This window comes from Cebus imitator, unplaced genomic scaffold, assembly GCF_001604975.1.
Source record: "Cebus imitator isolate Cc_AM_T3 unplaced genomic scaffold, Cebus_imitator-1.0 Scaffold384, whole genome shotgun sequence".
Taxonomy (NCBI): Eukaryota; Metazoa; Chordata; class Mammalia; order Primates; family Cebidae; genus Cebus; species Cebus imitator.
This window is the reverse complement of record NW_016107699.1, coordinates 1,206,081-1,224,568: the sequence shown is the minus strand read 5'-3', so window position 1 is coordinate 1,224,568 and position 18,488 is coordinate 1,206,081. Positions and strand designations below refer to the sequence as shown.

General features: G+C 44.1%; 1 protein-coding gene across 8 annotated transcripts in view; it reads right to left on the bottom strand.

Moving 5' to 3' along the window:
* ZNF195 (zinc finger protein 195) overlaps positions 1-18,488 on the bottom strand; it is a 41,607-nt gene that overhangs the window by 3,383 nt on the left and 19,736 nt on the right. For 3 of the 8 annotated variants that reach the window (XM_017507745.2, XM_017507746.2, XM_017507748.2), the window contains 2 exons: positions 18,108-18,254; positions 14,483-16,931 (listed from right to left, as the gene is read on the bottom strand). The exons of 1 other annotated variant lie outside the window; for it this stretch is intronic. In XM_017507745.2, the coding sequence (XP_017363234.1) occupies positions 15,484-16,931; positions 18,108-18,254 (1,595 nt within the window). In that variant the 3' untranslated portion in view covers positions 14,483-15,483. Of the gene's footprint in view, positions 1-9,850; positions 11,179-14,482; positions 16,932-18,107; positions 18,255-18,488 lie in introns of those variants that run through there. 4 more of the 8 variants (XM_017507749.2, XM_017507751.2, XM_017507755.1 and 1 more) reach the window with 3 other exon arrangements.

Here is an 18,488-nt window from a genome sequence, read left to right as displayed (position 1 = left end):
AAAGTTTTCAAATTTGTGTTGGGCCACATTCAAAGCTGTCCTGGGCTGCATGCGGCCTGTCACCTGTGGGCTGGACAAGGTAGGTATACAGGAATTATCATTTTCTAAAGTTTCTTACTTACTTTTTAAATTGACATATAACATTGGAAGTATTTGTCATGTGTCATATGATAAACGAATCCCTGTGAATCACACTTCTTAGATTATGTGAATCTCTGCATTTAAAGATCAGCATAAGTCACCAGGCACGGTGGCTCATGCCTGTCATCCCAGCACTTTGGGAGGCCAAGGCGGGCGAATCATGAGGTCAGGAGGTCAAGACCATCATGGCCAACAGGGTGAAACCCAGTCTCTACTAAAAATACACAAATTAGCTGGGTGTGGTGCTGCATGCCTGTAGTCTCAGCTACTCAGGAGGCTGAGGCAGGAGAATTACTTGAACCAGGGAATCGGAGGTTGCAGTGAGCCGAGATCACGCCACTGCACTCCAGCCTGGCGACAGAGCAAGACTCGGTCTCAAAAATAAAAAATCAGCGTAAGTCAAAAAACTACAATCAAGCGATGACTTCATTCAGAAATAACTATCAAATTTTAGTGCTTAAAAATACCAAAGTGGGGATCATGAAAATGGCATGAATATCCAAGATTCTGGAAATTAATTCCATTAGACTCTTAAGTGAATGAAGACAAAGACTTTCCCCAAGTAAGTTCAGATGGCTTCTGAGAACATTGCTACATAGATTCCTCAGGATTGAACCCTATGTTCTTGAAAATATCTTAATTCTAAGTGTTTCCTTCAAGATGGTGAATTCAACAGGTTGGACTGAGCATATGCAGAGTCCGAAATGGAAAGGACCAAGTTAGAGATCCGTGCAACAATGGGAACGATTTCAGAAACGCTGTGTTGAGCAGAATCAGACAGACACAGAAGGGAACCTAGGGCATGGCATGCCTCTGTAGACGTCATTTCCAAAGAAGCAACATCAACCTCTGATGAGAAAGGGATTGGCTGGGAAGAGGGGGCGTTCACTTTCTGGGGTGACATAACATTGTAGATCTTGAAAGGGGGTTGGGGTATGCCGGTGTGTGTACTCCTCAAAGTGAGCAATGTTACACTTAAGATTTGTACAGTTTGTTCTATGTCATTCTTCTTGAGAAGAAATTTTTCTAAAGAAATATTGAATCCTAGTTAATGTTAGCTTTGCTAAACGATTTAGCAGGAAGTACGTTGATGTCTCCAATTGGAAATACACCTAAAATAAGATGGGCTGATGGCTGGATAGAGGGATGGAAAGATGGGTCCATATATGTTGTCATGTTCATTAAAACGTTAACAAATCAACGCTGTATTTAGAAACATTTTTACAATTAAGTGTTGATGGTTATTGCCAAAATCACCGTCATATCAGTAATTTTCTCCCTTTAAACAAGAGTCCCAAAATAATTATTATTTATGTTCTATATGTTTGAACAATTTCACACAATATCAATTGGATGTTTTTTCTGTCAGTTGGTCTCGGTGTTGCAAAATGCAAATACACACAGGGAAAGCTCGCAGAGGTGCTGCTTTCCAGGTTTTCATTCCCAGGACAAAGACCAAATGGGAAAAACAAGCCTTATAGCTCTTTCCAAGGGAGAGGACAGATGCACTGGCATATATGTGTCCACACAGAGGAATGTTACTCAGCAATAAAACAAAAATATTTAAAACAATACGGATCCACGTGAACATGATTCTGCTGACTTTACAGAATTCAGCACAGCAAGAACACCTGTCCTGTGTGACTCCATGCCATGAAATGGCAGTGCAGGGGGAGGACAGTAGGATGGAGGGACAGGGACAGATGGATTCAAAAGCAGGAGGAAACTTTGAAGAGGGAGGAATGTGTTCACGATCTTGAATCTGGAATGTGGTGATGCTTTAACTGCTGTATCCATACGTAAAGGTCAGAAAATTGTATTCTTTACAAAGAGGCTACTGAATACACAGGACTGTACGTCACTTAAACAGTAGGAAGGAAATGTGAGACACAAACTATTAGTTTTTAATTATCTGAAAAGACATTGCAAATATTTTTAAAATAATTATAGAACTTTACCTAGAAATTGTGATTCAACTGAAAATGGAGATGAGAAAATACAAACTCACACTGCTTAGAAATTTGTATTACGTTCTTTGGAATATATGCAAAAATATGCCCACACTGCATGGAAAAATGAGAAAAATATAAGAAAAAAGTCTTAAAGTTATGGATGAAAATATTACATAAAGATATGTTTGTCTGCACACAAAGCTGAGAGTGGACAGCTGCTGTAATGAGAACACTGAGGTTATATTCCAGCAAAAATAATCACAGATTGTTGTTTAGCCCAAGTTTCTAGAAACATTAACTTGTGAAAATCAATGTCAACTACTGCTGAAATGGAGCACTTCATGTCAGATTTTCAAAATCCAGAAAGATTTGCATAACATAGTCTTCTTGGAATTATGATGAAAACTGTGAGAATTTAGGTCAGCTAAAAACACAATACCAAGTAACCCCTAGCAAGAGTTCACCTTCATATTTTAGAGCATTGAGCCTAAAGCACTCGGGAGCAACGCTGGGAATCCTCATGGAAAACAATACAAACTCTCTGGAATGTAGGCCACCACCACACAAGGCACACATTATTTTACAAACACAGGTTTTGGGGGACAAAATAAATTCAAAGTGCCATTCAGACCAATCCACACACTAAGACTCAGTTTTGTGCAAATGAGACCTCCCTAGAAAGCAGCCTCTGAGCTCTGCAGCATCTTCGTCTTCAGCCTCACAGTGGAGGTGACTGCACCTGGCTCCTGGGAGGGCTGCACTGTCCCTGAGAAGCCTCCCTCGGGAAGGAAGCAGGAGCTCTGGGCGCAATGGTGAAAGATGTGGATCAAATGCACAAGAAGGACAAAGGCCATCTTGTCATTGACCCGGAAAACATCCCCCGTCCTGGGCACTCCTGTCACATCTGACAGTTATCTGGATGCAGGTCATCAGCAGTGGGCTCCTACGCAGATTAGGTCCCTGGGGCCAGGAAAAGCTGAGGTTCTGACAGTTGATGGCCATGAGCAAGGGCGGAGGTGGAAAATGCAGTGAGAAATCTTTATCCAAGTCTTCAAAGGTGAGCTAGGGAAAGAGAGTTTAACTGATTTATGAAAATGCCGCCAGGTAAAGGGAAATGAATTCCAACAAAGATTATCACGACATTTCCTCCTTCATAGACTGAAAAGAACCAAGAGGCTCTCCTTTGATTGGAGGCATTCCTGTGGGGGGATTCTGCCTCCATGCAGTGGTTGCTCCCCACCACTGGACTTTTCCAGACCCCTCTCTGAGAATCAGGTGCATGCCGCTCAGAACAAATACTCTCCTCTCTAGAAGGTGCCCTCTCCTGAGCGTCGTGGAGAGGTTTTAGAATGTGAGGGTGAAAACTTTCAAAGCAGAAACCTGTGATTTCTTTCTATTTGGACAGTCGCAAGGACATTAAGACCCGTTCTGCTTTGGGTAAATCAATGATCTGCACGACACACATTTGACAGAACAAAGGGCAGTGCAGTCCTCGTTCACACCCTGGCCGTGTCACTCCCGGTGACTCCCCCACTGCAAACACCCCTGCAGGGTGCAGCCCTTTTCTCTCCCATCTGATGGGCGTCTGCGGCCCCCATCACTCTGACTGGACACAGACTCCCTGGAGGCAGCTCCCAAGAGCAGAAGACACAATGACTCTGAAGTTCCTAGAAAGTCCATCAAACCAGATGACACAGAACACAAATGACATCTCACTTTGTTGTGTTTGAGTGAAGGTCTCCTCTGTCGCTGGGGCTGGAGTGCAGTGGGGCGATCTCCGCTCACTGCAACCTCCACCTCCTCGGCCCAAGCGATCCTCCCACCTCAGCGCTGATGCCCAGGCTCGTCTCGAATTTCTGGTCTCAAGCGATGTGCCCACCTCGGCCCCACAAAGTGCTGGGATGACAGGCGGGAGCTGTGTCATTTCACACCCCAGGACACAGCCCCATAAAAAGGAAGGAACCCCGCGGGTCCACTGTCTACTCACGTGGGTGGACTGATGGCCGGGAAACCCCAGCACAAGGAGCCAAAAGAGCAGCCACCCCAGCAGCATGTCCTGATCCTCTGAGGGCACCCTGGGGTGGCCAGGACAGAGGTGAGGGTGGCTTAGGGCTGGGGGAGGGATGGGAAGGGAATGGGGATGGGGGTGAGATGGCAGTTGGGGAGGGGAGGGAAGGGGAGGGGGAAGGGAAAGGAAAGGAGGGGTAGGGAAAGGAGTGGAGGGGGTGGGGGGCTGTTGGGTGCCTGGAGCGGTAGGAGGAGAACAGGGTCTGGGAAAGGATCAGGTTCGAACTAAGTCCTCAAGCTCGGGTGGGAGTTCAGCTACAGGTCAGCGGGAAAGTCGATCAGAGAAGCAGCAGGACGCGCAGGGTGGGGCAGCGGAGGCTCTGGAGCCGCTGGAGGGAGTCCAGGGCCCTGGTGTCCACCAAAGCTGCTCCTGTATGGGTGCTGCCTCGGCAACTCTGGGGCTTTGTACTGCCCCCCCACCAATCCCCGGCCCTGATGGCAGGTGCCTCACGGTGGACATTCAATGGGGTACCCGTGTTCTGCCAGCGCCCCTCCCCCACCTTGGCCCCCAGGCACATCCCAAGACAGCTCCTCTCTGGAACCTTCCGGGACCTTCTGATTTCTGGTCCTCCCCAGTCCAGCTCCCCGTCCGTGCTTCTGGGCCGCCCCTTCCTTCCTGAGCTCCCAGCGCTCCTCATGGCCGGTCTTGGCTGCATCACATAAAAAACACAACGGCAGGACGGCAGGAAGAAGCTCGCACACAAGCAGAGTGGAGGCCCCCGTCAGCCGTTCACATCCTAGGCACAGAACACCGCGGGCACAGAAGGCCCGAGCAGTCGCCATCTCCCTCACATCACGGCGCCTCCGTCCATCCTCCTTCCACCTGGGAACTCGTGCTGCAGACACATCCACTCTAGGCACACGGGGTTCACTTCCAAAAATGAACGCGACTTACGCTGTTCATCAAGCAAATCTCAATTATCTCAGAGGACTCCCATCACGTAGCATGCTTCTGAGCATGTAATTGTGCCAAAGTCAACGATAAAAGCTAACCAACAATTCTTACACGCTTGGAAATTCAAAGAGTCCACATAAGTAAGATATAAACTTAAGAAAGAATCCAAAATGAAACAAGACTGACTTTGCCCTCAATGACAGGATCGTAACGTGACAATCAAATGTCTCCCTCCGGCCTGGGAATTCGACTTTGTGGCACAAGGCTGCGTGTTCTCCAGTCATCCTGAACCCAGCGAGACGTCCGCACATCTGAAACGGGGCGATGATGTCACTTACTTTGTCACCCTGCTGCCGGTGAGCGTGGACTTGACACTGTGAGCCCTAATGAGGGGAAGGAAACAAGTGGACTCTCACGGTTGGCCTCCCAGGCATGTCCAAGGAATCTGTGCATTTCCACAGACAAAGTTCATCACGTCTCTCCTGGGGGATGTGCCCACTGTACCCAGAGGGCTTGGCAGCATCAGGAGTGATGGGTGGGGAGTGCCCAGCAGGGCCAGCACCCAGGGGTCCGGTGACCAGGACAGACTGCCACTGGCCATCACCGTCACTGGGTCTGTCCTCAGCTAAACTTCCCAAATGCCTTCTTCTGCCTGATGGCAGACTGTGCCCAAACTCTCCACTGGCAGCTGAAAACCACGACTGTAAATCTCGTCACTATTTATTATGACACAGAGTTACTGTAAACAGGAAATATTCTATTCATGCTACCAATGGAGAGCCAATACCTTTACCATAGAAAGAACCCCTGAGAAACAAGCAAAACAAAACAGGGACAACAACGGATTGCATTCCATTTGTCTGCTGCTGCCTGCATGAGGAGCTCCAGATTTGGGGTGTCTTGGTTGGAAAAGCAGACACCAACTGAGCGGGGGCTGCAGTCGGATTACCCTAAACGTGAATGGCACAGAGTACCATGAGGTCCATGAAGGGATCCCGGGCTCACCTTCATTACAGCCCACGCAGAGACAGGAAAAGGAAGGAGATGCAAGCCGAGTTTGGGGCCTGAAGCAGGGGAAGTGATTCATGCAGCCCAGGAAAGGCTCCCCAAAGCCAGGTCAACCTCCTTTCAGGCCAGTCCCTCACAAAGGGAGGGCAGGCACCTTGGATTTCAGACCAGCTGTGTGGCCCTGTGCTGCTCTCCTTCCATACAATGGGACTGCCCGTGGCTGCGTGCAGAGACCGTCTGAAGGAGGAGGAAGCCACCCGCTGAGCACCTGGGTCCCCGAGTGTCGTCACCTCCCAAGGCCATCTTTCCTGCCAGAGCTGGTACCTTGGAAGGTCCTTGGCCACTAAAGGCAGCGATGGTGATGGCAGCAGTAAATCATGATTGACTGCTGATAAGGGCCGGCTAGGGGCTAGGGTTCCTAGGTCCTGGATAGGAATGAGAGTCTGGGCACTTCTGGGACAGCTGAGTGGGTCCTGCAGGACCCATGGGTCCCAGGGCAGGTCATTAGGCCTAGGCTGGGATGCATGAATGATTTGGGACATGGAAACCTCAGACTTTGTCTTAAACATTCGTGCAAATTTTGCATCTTATTTCCTATGATGTCATCATGGTTTAGAAAAATACCCTCAATCTTCCTAAACACACAAGAGAATGTAGTGCGGTAGGACACTGGTTGCCTTTAAAAATAATGGTGTTGTTTTAAAATCTTCCCCACCCTCTTTCTGCCCTCCAAGACTGCCAAATCCTTACTGAACAAGTATTAGGAAATGCTCATTATTGCCAGACGTGATTCATGGTCTTGGGGATACAGCAGAGAAGAAACTGGCAGGATTCCTCATGTAACTCACATTCTCATATGCTAACGATAAGGGCTAACATTAACTAAGCTGTTACCACGTTAGCCACGGTGCGAAGTCTTTTCCACACATTCTTACACTCAAAACTACTAGCAAGCTGACAAAGTGGACGGTTATTTTTCCCTTAAGAACTAAGCCTCAGGATGACAAAGCCCTTTGTCCGATGTCACACAGCTAGTAAAGTGTTGAGACCTTGCATCCAACCAATGCCAATCTCATTCTAAAGGTCACGCTACATGTTTTCCAGCACGTGGAGAATAATTTTATTATTACACAACCAGTAAAATTTCCACACAACAATTTTCTTATCTCAAGTCCAAGAGTACCTCTTATAATAATGGTCACAGGTTACGGGTTTCTAGTCAGTAAAGATGCCATTCTAGTGGGTAACCAGGCAGCAAATGGAGCTACGACCAAAGTCACTGTGTCTTACATTGTGAACTACTTAACAAGACGTGGATCCGGTGGTCCTCAGGCTGGAAGCCACAGAGCCACATTCCGGCTGTGGAGCTCCACGGTCCAGTAGTTGACAGAACTTACAGAATAGCCTCTGCATCGCCCCGTCCTAGTTTCTGATTGATTCAATCATTCACTTACTCATCCTATGAATATTTCTGGAAAAGTTATACTTTCTAAACACTAGGACACCTTGGTGAGCCAAAGCAAAGTCAGCTCCTGCCTTCATGGGGCTTAGAAGATGGCAGAGCAAATGATTTAACCTCAGAAGAGTGTGTGGAAGGCTTCAGAATCAACATGGAGTCACTAATTTTAATGTTTTTTTTTTTTTTTTTTTTCTTTTTGAGACGGAGTTTCAATCTTGTTGCCCAGGCTGGAGTGCAATGGCGCGATCTCGGCTCACCGCAACCTCCGCCTCCTGGGTTCAGGCAATTCTCCTGCCTCAGCCTCCTGAGTAGCTGGGATTACAGGCACGCACCACCATGCCCAGCTAATTTTTGTATTTTTAGTAGAGACGGGGTTTCACCATGTTGACCAGGATGGTCTTGATCTCTTGACCTCGTGATCCACCCGCCTCGGCCTCCCAAAGTGCTGGGATTACAGGCGTGAGCCACTGCGCCTGGCCTTAATCTGTTTTTCTAAGTGAAGTAACTGAGGAAGGGAAATGAAACATCGTATAGTCTCACTCCTAAGTGGGAGCTAAGCTTCAAGGACCACAGGCTGAAGCATGATACAATAAACTTTGGGGACTCGGGGGACAGGGTGGGAGGGAAGACATAAAACACCACACACTGGGCACAGTGTACACTGCTCAGGTGATGGGGGCATCAACATCTCAGAAATCATCACTGAAGAATTTATTCATGTAACCAAACACCACCTGCTCCCCAAAAACCTATGGAAATAAAAACAGATGCCGGCCTGGATGCTGGCAGGAGGTACACTGGCACAGAGGAAACAGATGCCAGCCTGGATGCTGGCGGGAGGTACACTGGCACAGAGGAAACAGATGCCAGCCTGGATGCTGGCGGGAGGCAAAGTGGCACAGAGGAAACAGATGCCAGCCTGGATGCTGGCGGGAGGTACACTGGCACAGAAGAAACAGATGCCGGCCTGGATGCTGGCGGGAGGTACACTGGCACAGAGGAAACAGATGCCGGCCTGGATGCTGGTGGGAGGCAAAGTGGCACAGAGGAAACAGATGCCGGCCTGGATGCTGGTGGGAGGCAAAGTGGCACAGAGGAAACAGATGCTGGCCTGGATGCTGGTGGGAGGTACACTGGCACAGAGGAAACAGATGCCGGCCTGGATGCTGGTGGGAGGCAAACTGGCACAGAGGAAACAGATGCCGGCCTGGATGCTGGCGGGAGGTACACTGGTACAGAGCACCTGGGTGCTGAAAGAGGGCCCCCGGCCATCTCAGACATTTGAGAAACTTTTGGTTGGGGTTTATTTATTCAACACGTCTATTAAGCACTAAATTTGTACAGTGCTTTTAAAAAGTTCGGCATAATTCAGTGTGCAAAGATGACAATGCTGGGCCTCAGCTCCATCTGGGAAGCCGGACACTCCCAGCAGATGTCAGAGGCAGGTCACATCCACAGCAGGTCACACGTGACGCCCGTCAGGAACTCCTCCCCGCATGGACGCACTCTCCTCGACTCTGACCACAGGACCAAGTGCAACACTTACATGGATTCAGAAAAAAGATGTGACATAATTGATCATCCTTGCATGATCATAACTCAGCATACTGCGTGTAGAATGAACGCACTCCAGCCAGTCCTGGCCGCGCAGGACAAATGCACGGGGAACATCAGGGTAAACAGAGGCACATGAAGGCGTTTCCTGCAACAGCTGCAACAAGGCAGGGATGCCCTCTCAGGACTCGTCAACACAGTCCTGCACGTCCACGCCTCGGCCTTCAGAGAACACAGTCATCCGGACTGCAAAGGAAAGTTCGATAGCCCTTGTTTGCAGGTGATGTCATCTCATATAATAAAAATCCTAAAAAACTGTTAGAACAAACAAGTTCTGCAGTCTTTCCACATACAAAATCAAGACTCAAGTCAGCAGCACTTTCACATGGGAAAAGCACACACTCTGAAAAATCAAGACCATCATAACACTGGCTACAAAAAGTGTCTGTGGAAGTAAATTTAACCAAGACACTGAAAGATGTCTACATTAAGAGCCAAAGAACACTGAGGTAAGAAATTAAAGGTTGGGCCACAGTTGCTCACGCCTGTAATTTCAGCATTTTGGGAGGCTAAGGCAGGAGGATCACTAGAACCCAGAGTTCAAGACTAGCCTGGGCAACAGAGAGATCTCATCTGTACAAAATTTTAAAAGTTAGCCAGGCATGGTGGTGTGCAGCTGAGGTCCCAGCTACTCAGAAGGCTGAGGTGGGAGGATTGCTTGAGCCTGACAGAGCAAGACCCTTTCTGAAATAAAGAAATTAAGTGACACACAAATAGAAAGATATTCTTTATTCACAAATTGGTGGAATTAATATTTTTAAAATGTCTATATTACACAAAGTGATCTACAGGTTTAATACAATCTCTATCAAGATACCAATTACATTCTTCACATACAAAAGGAATCCCCCAATTCATCTGGTAACACACAAAAAAACAAAAAGATCCTCAATAGTCAAAATAATTGAGAAAAAACAAGCAAAGCTGAAGGCATCACAGAACCTGCCTTTGAAATATATTACAAAGCCATAATAAGTAAAACTTTATGATACTGGTATAAAAACAGACACATAGGCCAAAAGAGCAGAATAGAGAGCCTAGAAATAAATCCACACATTTACAGCTAACTGATTTTAGACAACGGCGACAAGAACATAAGATGGTTAAAGAATAGTCTCTTCAATACTTGGCGTTGGGGAAAAAATGGACATCTACATGCAAAAATGAGAAATAAGGCCTTCATCTCACACCACATGTAAGAAACAACTCAAAAGGAGGACTTAAATGTAATAGCTGAAAGTCTGAAACTACTACAAGACAACATAAGGTAAAAGAAAATATGATATTGGTTTGGGCAATTATTTTTTGAATTTAACCTCAAAATGCCAGGAAACATAAGTAAATGTAAACAAATGAGATTACTTCAAACTAAAAAACTTCTGCACAGGACCACATACAATCAATGGAATGATAACCTAGGAAGGGGGGAAACATTTTTAAACTATGAATCTGACAGGGGGTTAATATTTAAGAGACAAAAATGAGGGGAAACTTAAATAGGCATTTCTCAAAAGACATACATCATATAACAAATAAATCTGAAAATGCTGAGCATCAATAATTATCCAGGAAAGGCAGCTCAGAGCCACCGTGAGTTATTAACTCATTCCTTCTAGAATGACAATTAACAAAAAGGCAAAAGATACCAAGCGTGGATAAAGCTGTAAGAAAGAGAAGGCTTGCACACTGTTGGTGGAATGGACATCATACAGCCATTCCGGAAAACAGAATGAAGCTTTCAAAAACATTAAAAATGGAACGACTGCTTGTTACAGCAATCACCGCACTGGTGATCTAGATATCTGAATGGCATCAGTGTGCTGAAGAGACATTCGCACGCCCATGTTGACTGTGGCACTATTTACTACAGCCATGATATAAAATCACCCCAACTGTACTCGAATCATGAACCCTGTGGCTAATCCTGCCATTTCCAATCACATGGATGAACCTGAAACACATGATGTTAATTTACAGAAACCAAGCACAGAAAGAAATATACCACATGCTGTCTCTCATAGGTGACATGTAAACAAGTTCACCTGTTGAAGTGGAGTAGAATTACGGTTACCAGAGGTGGGTTTTTTTGTAGGAGGGCAGACGGTTTGGGCAGATGACGGTCGAATAAGACATAATTATAGTGAGACAGGAATGAATTTAAGAGACCTATTGTACAGCATGCTGACTATACTTAATTAGGATATATTGTGTTTCTCAAATGTGAAGGGTCCAGTGTTTAGTTCTCACCACATGACTACATGAGGTAAGGTATACAGTAACTAAAGCATTTGACACATACATACTTTAAAACCTATTTTACATGATACAAATACTTTTATGTCAATTAAAATAAACATTATAAAATGCTAGCAATGTTCCAAATATTGAATCTCCTTCTTAGTCATAAGCTTAGCTAAACAGTATTAAAAAGTAGTATTTGTTAAGTTTTTTTTTTTTTTTCTGAGATAGGGTCTTGGTCTCATGCCCAAGCTGGAGTGCACTGGTGCGATTTCGGCTCACTGTGCCTCCGTCTCCTGAGATCACGTGATTCTCATGCCTCGGCCTCTGGAATCGCTGGAATTACAGGCGCACAACACCATGTTCAGCTAATTTTTCTTTTTTAGTAGAGATGTGGTTACACCATGTTGGTGAGGCTGGTCTCGAACTCCTGACCTCAAGTGATTCGTCGACCTCAGACTACCAAAGTGCTGAGATTACAAGCATGAGCCATCGCGCCTGGCCTTGTAAAGTGTTTGTTCTACCATTTGCCAGCCATAAGCATAGAAACTCTTGTTATTTTTACAGCACATGCAGGACCCAGCACAGAACACAGGAAAGAACAGGTGCCTTTAACCCAAAGGCTCCTAGGGTTTCTGGTCCTCATGTGACAGAATGTAAAACAGTAAAGACACAGGTGGGATTAACAGTCCCAGCACTAGCTACGCTGGGAACGCAGAAAACAGATTTACATTCCAAATCACAGCGAAATATTCACATTCAGAAGCTGTCATGTCCTCAGAGATTTATCTACAAAGAATGGCCAACAAGTTACAACCAGTTAGTAACTAAGAATGAGGACTATGAACTGTGGACTACACAGATTACAACACAGGAAAATATTATGACATGAAACTGAAAAATTCTCCATGATTCCAGTATCAATCTGGAAAGATCATTCAACATTTTATTTTTGAGACAGTCTTGCTCTGTTGCCCAGGCTGGAGTGCAGCGGTGCTATCTCAGCTCAGTGCAACCTCCACCTCCCAGGTTCAAGCGATTCTCCTGCCTCACCTTTATAGTGCTTACCACATACACCTACTGGTATTAACAACTTTTTTTTTTTTTTTTTTGAGACAGAGTCTTGCTCTGTCGCCAGGCACCAGGCTGGAGTGCAGTGGCGCGGTCTTGGCTCACTGCAACCTCTGTCTCCCAGATTCAAGCAATTCTCCTGCCTCGGCCTCCCAAGTGGCTGGGACTACAGGTGCGTGCCACCACGCCCAGCTAATTTTTGTATTTTTTAGTAGAGACAGGGTTTCACCATGTTGGCCAGGATGGTCTTGATCTCTTGACCTCGTGATCCGCCAAATACCATCTACCTTTTACAAATAAATGCAGACAATGCTGCCTGATCACATCTTCTGGCTGGCAGACAGTGCACACCTCTTGTCCCAATTAAGTGATCCAAATGTTGTATTCATAGCCATAAATGGCCTCAAACACTCCAGTTAAGAGTAATTTCTCACATTAGAAAATTCCAAACTTCTCTCAGAACCTGCAAAGACTATGTGGCATGACAGGCAGGGAAAACAGTGAGAAAGTTATAGCCGTAAGACAGGCAGCGAGGACTGTGATGCAAAGCACACTTAGCATGGACAAAAAGAGGCAGCAGAAAACTGCAGACTGTTAGAAAAGCAAGCAGGCAGAATTCTGCTTCATAAGCTTGGAGAAAGCCTGTTGCGTATCCTGGGAATAGATGTCCTCTCTACACATGCAAATTAATACCATTTCTTCACCATGGATGCTTTCAGTCTCCAAGCTGGAGACACAAACGCACTTCAGCAGAATGATTCACTCCTAATCATGAAGTGTGTTATTCGCCTAGCACTGTACTTGTTTACTTCATTTATATATTAAGACAACCCAATAACTTATTTCGCATCCCCAGTGTTTACCTGAACAAACTGGCCCAATAAAGGAAATAAACTCAACTATGTCAATTAGAAAAAGCAAAAGAACAAAGAAAAACTGGCTTAAATTGGGTTCTCTAATTGAAAGAAAAAAGTACTAATTAAATGAAATGTAACAATACACTCATTGTGAAGCTACTCACATCTGCGATTATTTGGGAAGCACCACAAAGTTTTATGGAAATTCTTCTTCGCTCCCCTGGCAGGTGATGGAAATAATGCTGCGTGAACAATGGGATGGGAACATTATATGGCAGGTCCACATGAATAACAGGCAGTAAAAACAGAGGATTTGCATGAGGAGACTCTGGACCAGGAGCCAGAATACTTTACAGAAATCCAATACAGAGGAGACAATATAGATGTCTTTCTACATCTTTGAGGTTTATAACTTTCTCGTAAACTATCAAGACTATTGTTTTAATCCCATCTTATTTTGTGTTTATCTTCAAAAATTGGTACACACTCACTCTTACACACACAGTTACCTGCTCAATAATTTTCTTAAACCTAAAATTTATCTTTTTTTTTTTTTTTTTTTTTTTTGAGACAACAGCACACTTTGCTGCCCTGGCTGGAGTGCAGTGGTGTGATCACAGCTCACTGCGGCCTTCATCTCCCAGGCTCACACGGTCCCTCCACCTCAGCCTCCTGAGTAGCTGGAACTGAAAGTGTGCATCACCACTCCCAGCTGATTTTTTAAAAATCTAGAGTAGAAACAAGGTCTTGGTAAGCTGCCCAGGTGGGTCCCAAACTTTTCAGCTCAAGTGATCCTCCCAGATGGCCTCCCAAAGTGCTGGGATTACAGACATGAGCCACCATGCCCAGGGCAGTTTGTCTTTATAGTAATATAGTTGTATATTTAAGTCCATGCAAATCAAAACTAAATCTATGTGTTTTGCAGGCCACAGAAGCTGTACATCCAACAAAAACTATAGAAAAAAAATTTTTTAAGAATGAGAAATATATGTTATTTTATTTATACTCCTCTATAATCTTTATGATAGCAATAATAGTGACTCTGTAGTTACAAAAAGAGGGAAAGAATTTTTTTTTTAAATCACTGGGAATAGAGATCACTGGAGATGTTATCCACCATGCCACTTGGGAGTATACTGTTACCGTCTGTTACCGACACCTTTGAGTATGATGGAATTGGTTTTTGGTAGAATGACACTTTATTCCATGAACATCAGGCTTAACACAATTGTGTTTAATTAAAAACAAATTAACTTCGCACAGAATCTTAAAAAGGACTTCAAAATTTATGGTATGTTGCCTTAATGAAATATGGGTAAAACTATTTACAAAATTCAAAATAGTTCCTTCTTCCTATAGTGCAGAAGGGTATTACTCTAAACAGCTATCTCATAAATCACTTACAAGTATATAAAACCACCACAAAGACCCTCTCTACCAAGATTTTACGCACGCATCTTACATTTCAGTGTCTTTCACCTTTCATGGACAAGTATATCAACCGTGCACGCCTGCCACAAAAGGACTTGGGCATGTGTTTTCACACCAGCACTAGAAATGAAGACAGCATCAAGTGATGAGTTGAATAACATCAATATTCGCTTTTCAAAAAATTTAACGCTTTTTCAATCCAAAAAAGTGTATTTTGAATGTAATTAAAACTACAAAAATTGTCTCACCCTCCTTTTAAATATAAACGACGGGTCTATTTCAAGTCTACATTGCTCTGTAGACATGATGCTGTGATTCAGTGTCATTTCTGAAAGTGCGGTGCCCTATTACTTTCTCTTTCTAATCCTCCAATGTTTACTTAAATTTGATTTTGCTTATTTTTCCCATTAACTGCATTTGAAAAATATCTTTTAGTATGAACTCTGTTTTCTAAGCTATCGTTTTTGAATATTATTCCACATTTATGACATTTGTAGGGCTTCTCTACAAATTCTCTTAAAGTTTAATCAACTAATGCAAGGTTTCCATCTAGCATAAAATATAATTATAACTTTTCTTTCAGAAGAAATACTTGTGCGTGCTCTGGAGACTTGTATTTCATGAAAGGGCTTTCAACAGTCATTACATTTATAATAACTTTATTAAGTTATTAAGAAATTATTATTAAAAACTCTGATGTAAAGATGTGACCAGATCCTAAAGGCTTTGCATATTTTTAAATATTTTTTCTCAGGTATGAATGCTTTCATGTACAGTCAGGTGTGAGAACTGGGTAAAGGCTTTGCCACATTTTTCACACTTGTAGGGTTTCTCTCCAGTATGAATTCTCTTATGTACAATGAGGTTGGAGGACTGGGTAAAGTTCTTTCCACATTCTTGACATTTGTAGGGTTTCTCTCCAGTATGCGTTTTCTTGTGTTTGGTAATGTCTGAGAACCACATAAAGACTTTGCCACATTCTTCACATTTGTAGGGTTTCTCTCCAGTATGAATTCTCTGATGTACAATAAGGTTGGAGGACTGGGTGAAGTTTTTTCCACATTCTTCACATCTGTAGGGTTTCTCTCCAGTATGGGTTTTCTTATGTTTAGTGAGGTCTGATGACTGCTTAAAGATGTTGCCACATTCTTCACACGTGTAGGGTTTTTCTTCAGAATGAGTTCTCTTATGATTAGACAGGCTGGAGCAAGTTCTGAAGACTTTCCCACATTCTTCACATTGGTAGGGCTTCTCTCCAGTGTGAATCCTCCTGTGTTCACTGAGGTGTGAGGACTGGGTGTAGGCTTTGCCACATTCCTCACACTTGTATGGTTTCTCACCAGTGTGAATTCTCTTATGTTTAGTAAGGTCTGAGAACCACCTGAAGATGCTGTCACATTCCTCACATTTGAAAGGTTTCCCTCCAATCTCATTTCTCTGATGTTTGGAAAGATTTGGGTTGTGGTTAAAAGCTTTGTACCATGTTTCACATTTGGAGAGTTTCTCTCCAGCAAGAAGCATCTGCTGATTAGAAAGGCTGGAGCAGGAGATAAAAACAGTGCTGTATTCTTCATACTTGTAGGGTTTCCCCTCAGGACCACGCTCATGTTCAGTCAGGTGGGAGCACTGGTTAAATACTTTGCCAAATTCTTGACATGTGTAATGTTCCCCTCCAGTGTAAATTCTGTTTTTAGTAAGGACTGAGCAAGGTTTAACAACTTCATCACAATCTTTACACGTGTAAGGTTTCTCTCCAGTGTCAGTGTTCTCATGTCCTATAAAGTGTGAGCACTGGTTAAAGGTTTTGCCACATTCTCTACATTTTTGGAACTTTCTTCCAGTGTGAATTTTCTGATGTTCAGTTAGGAATGAGAACATTTCAAACGATTTGCCACATTCTTGACATTTGAAAGGTTTCTGTCCAGTACGAGTTATATTGTATCTATGTAAATTTGAAAAATTATTAAAGATTTTAACACACTGATTACATTCAAAGATGTTGCTATGGGTAGTTGACGAACACTGGTTAAGTCCATTATAATGTTTTTGCAACTTACACTCATCTAAATTTCCCCAGTCTTTCCTTAAATGTAAATTATCAAGGCCACAATTTCCATATGCTTCCAGTATTGATTTTGGGAATGCATCTTGTATGCTCTGCTCTGGCAGAAGGTCTTGGGTAAAATGAGAGGACATAGCTGAAATAAATAAATAAATAAGTTACCCCACTTACTAGACACAGATGAAGACACTTTATCAGTCTAATCTATAAAATAATACTGAGTATATTAGCAAAATGGCACAAAACACCACAGGCCCTAATTTCTTTACAAACATATAAACGTAACAGTTAACTAGTGAGAAAAAGCATCTGAACTCTAAGAACCACTTCAGAGTTTGCGGCACAGCAGGTCAGCACAAAGCAAAGAGCCACATAAGAAGAAGAAAAAAGAACTTTGTTAGGTTCCCCCGCAGCCCCTGCTCCTCCGCAGTAAGCATAATGCCTTTAAGAGTAAACCCCCAACTCCTGGCTTCGTCCAAAGAGAAAGAAAATACTGGCACAGGTGTTTTCACTTTTGGCCTTTTCAAGCTTTGGCAAAGACCGGTTTCTGCCCCTCATGAGATGGAGTGCTGAAAGAAATGGGGGTCCTCTGAGTGACAGGCTGGGCCTGCTGAGACCAAGAGGAAGTCCCTGTGACAGCTGCAGCACCAGCAGCAACAGGTGGATCAGGTGACTACAGGCCACTAAGAAGAAATCCGAGAAACCCTCTTTCACCGAAAAGCACACACACAACTCCACATAAGACACACCCTCAGCACGGGCTTAAGAGGCTGCGGGAATCTGGGCCCATTTGTTCTGGACTTCCACCCCAGCAGAAAGCCACATGATAGAGGTTGTGGCAGGAGGCTTTTTGTTAATGCCGGAATCTCAGCCAAAGAGTATATTTACAAAGTATTAGGGTAATGTGGTGCAATCAAAGAAATAAAAAAAGTTCAGAAGTCAACTCTAAAACAATGGAGATGCATAAATTAAGTGAAAAAATAAAAGTATCATTTGAATAATGCTCAATGAGTGAAAATGGGAAAACACAAAACTAAGTAGAATTAGGAAAATGAGGATACCAAGAAAAAGATACAAAGTATAAAAAACAGATTGAGAAACTGAAGGTATGAAAGGAAATAATTACTGAGAAATTCTCAAAAGTATGAAAAAATATTAAAAAATCAAGAAGCTAAACACATCAACTAGCATAAACAAGAAGGGACATAAGGCACAATATAAGCAGTTTCAAAAGTCACAGAGGAGAAAGGAATCTTGAAAGCAGCAAGTGAAAAGCCACGTGTCATTTATCAGCATGCTCTCATGAGATTACCAGTGAGTTTGTCCACAGAATCCTCAAGGCCAGGCTGGGCGTGGCAGCTCACACCTGTAATCCCAGCACTTTGGGAGGCTGAGGCAGGCAGATCGCGTGAGCCCAGGACTTCGAGAGAGGCCTGGGTAGCATGGTGAAATCCCATCTCTACAAAAAATACAAAAATATTAGTCATGCGTGGTGTTGAACTTGTAGTCCCAGCTCCTCACAAGGCTGAGGAGGGAGAGTCACCTGAGGCTGGGAAGTTGAGGCTGCAGTGAGCCATGATCACACCACCGCACTCCAGCCTGAGTGACAGAGTAATGTAACCGGGTTTCTGGGGTGCCGGTGAGGCAGAGCGCCCCTGAGAGAATGTTGTAGGTTCTTGGTCTCCGCCCTCTC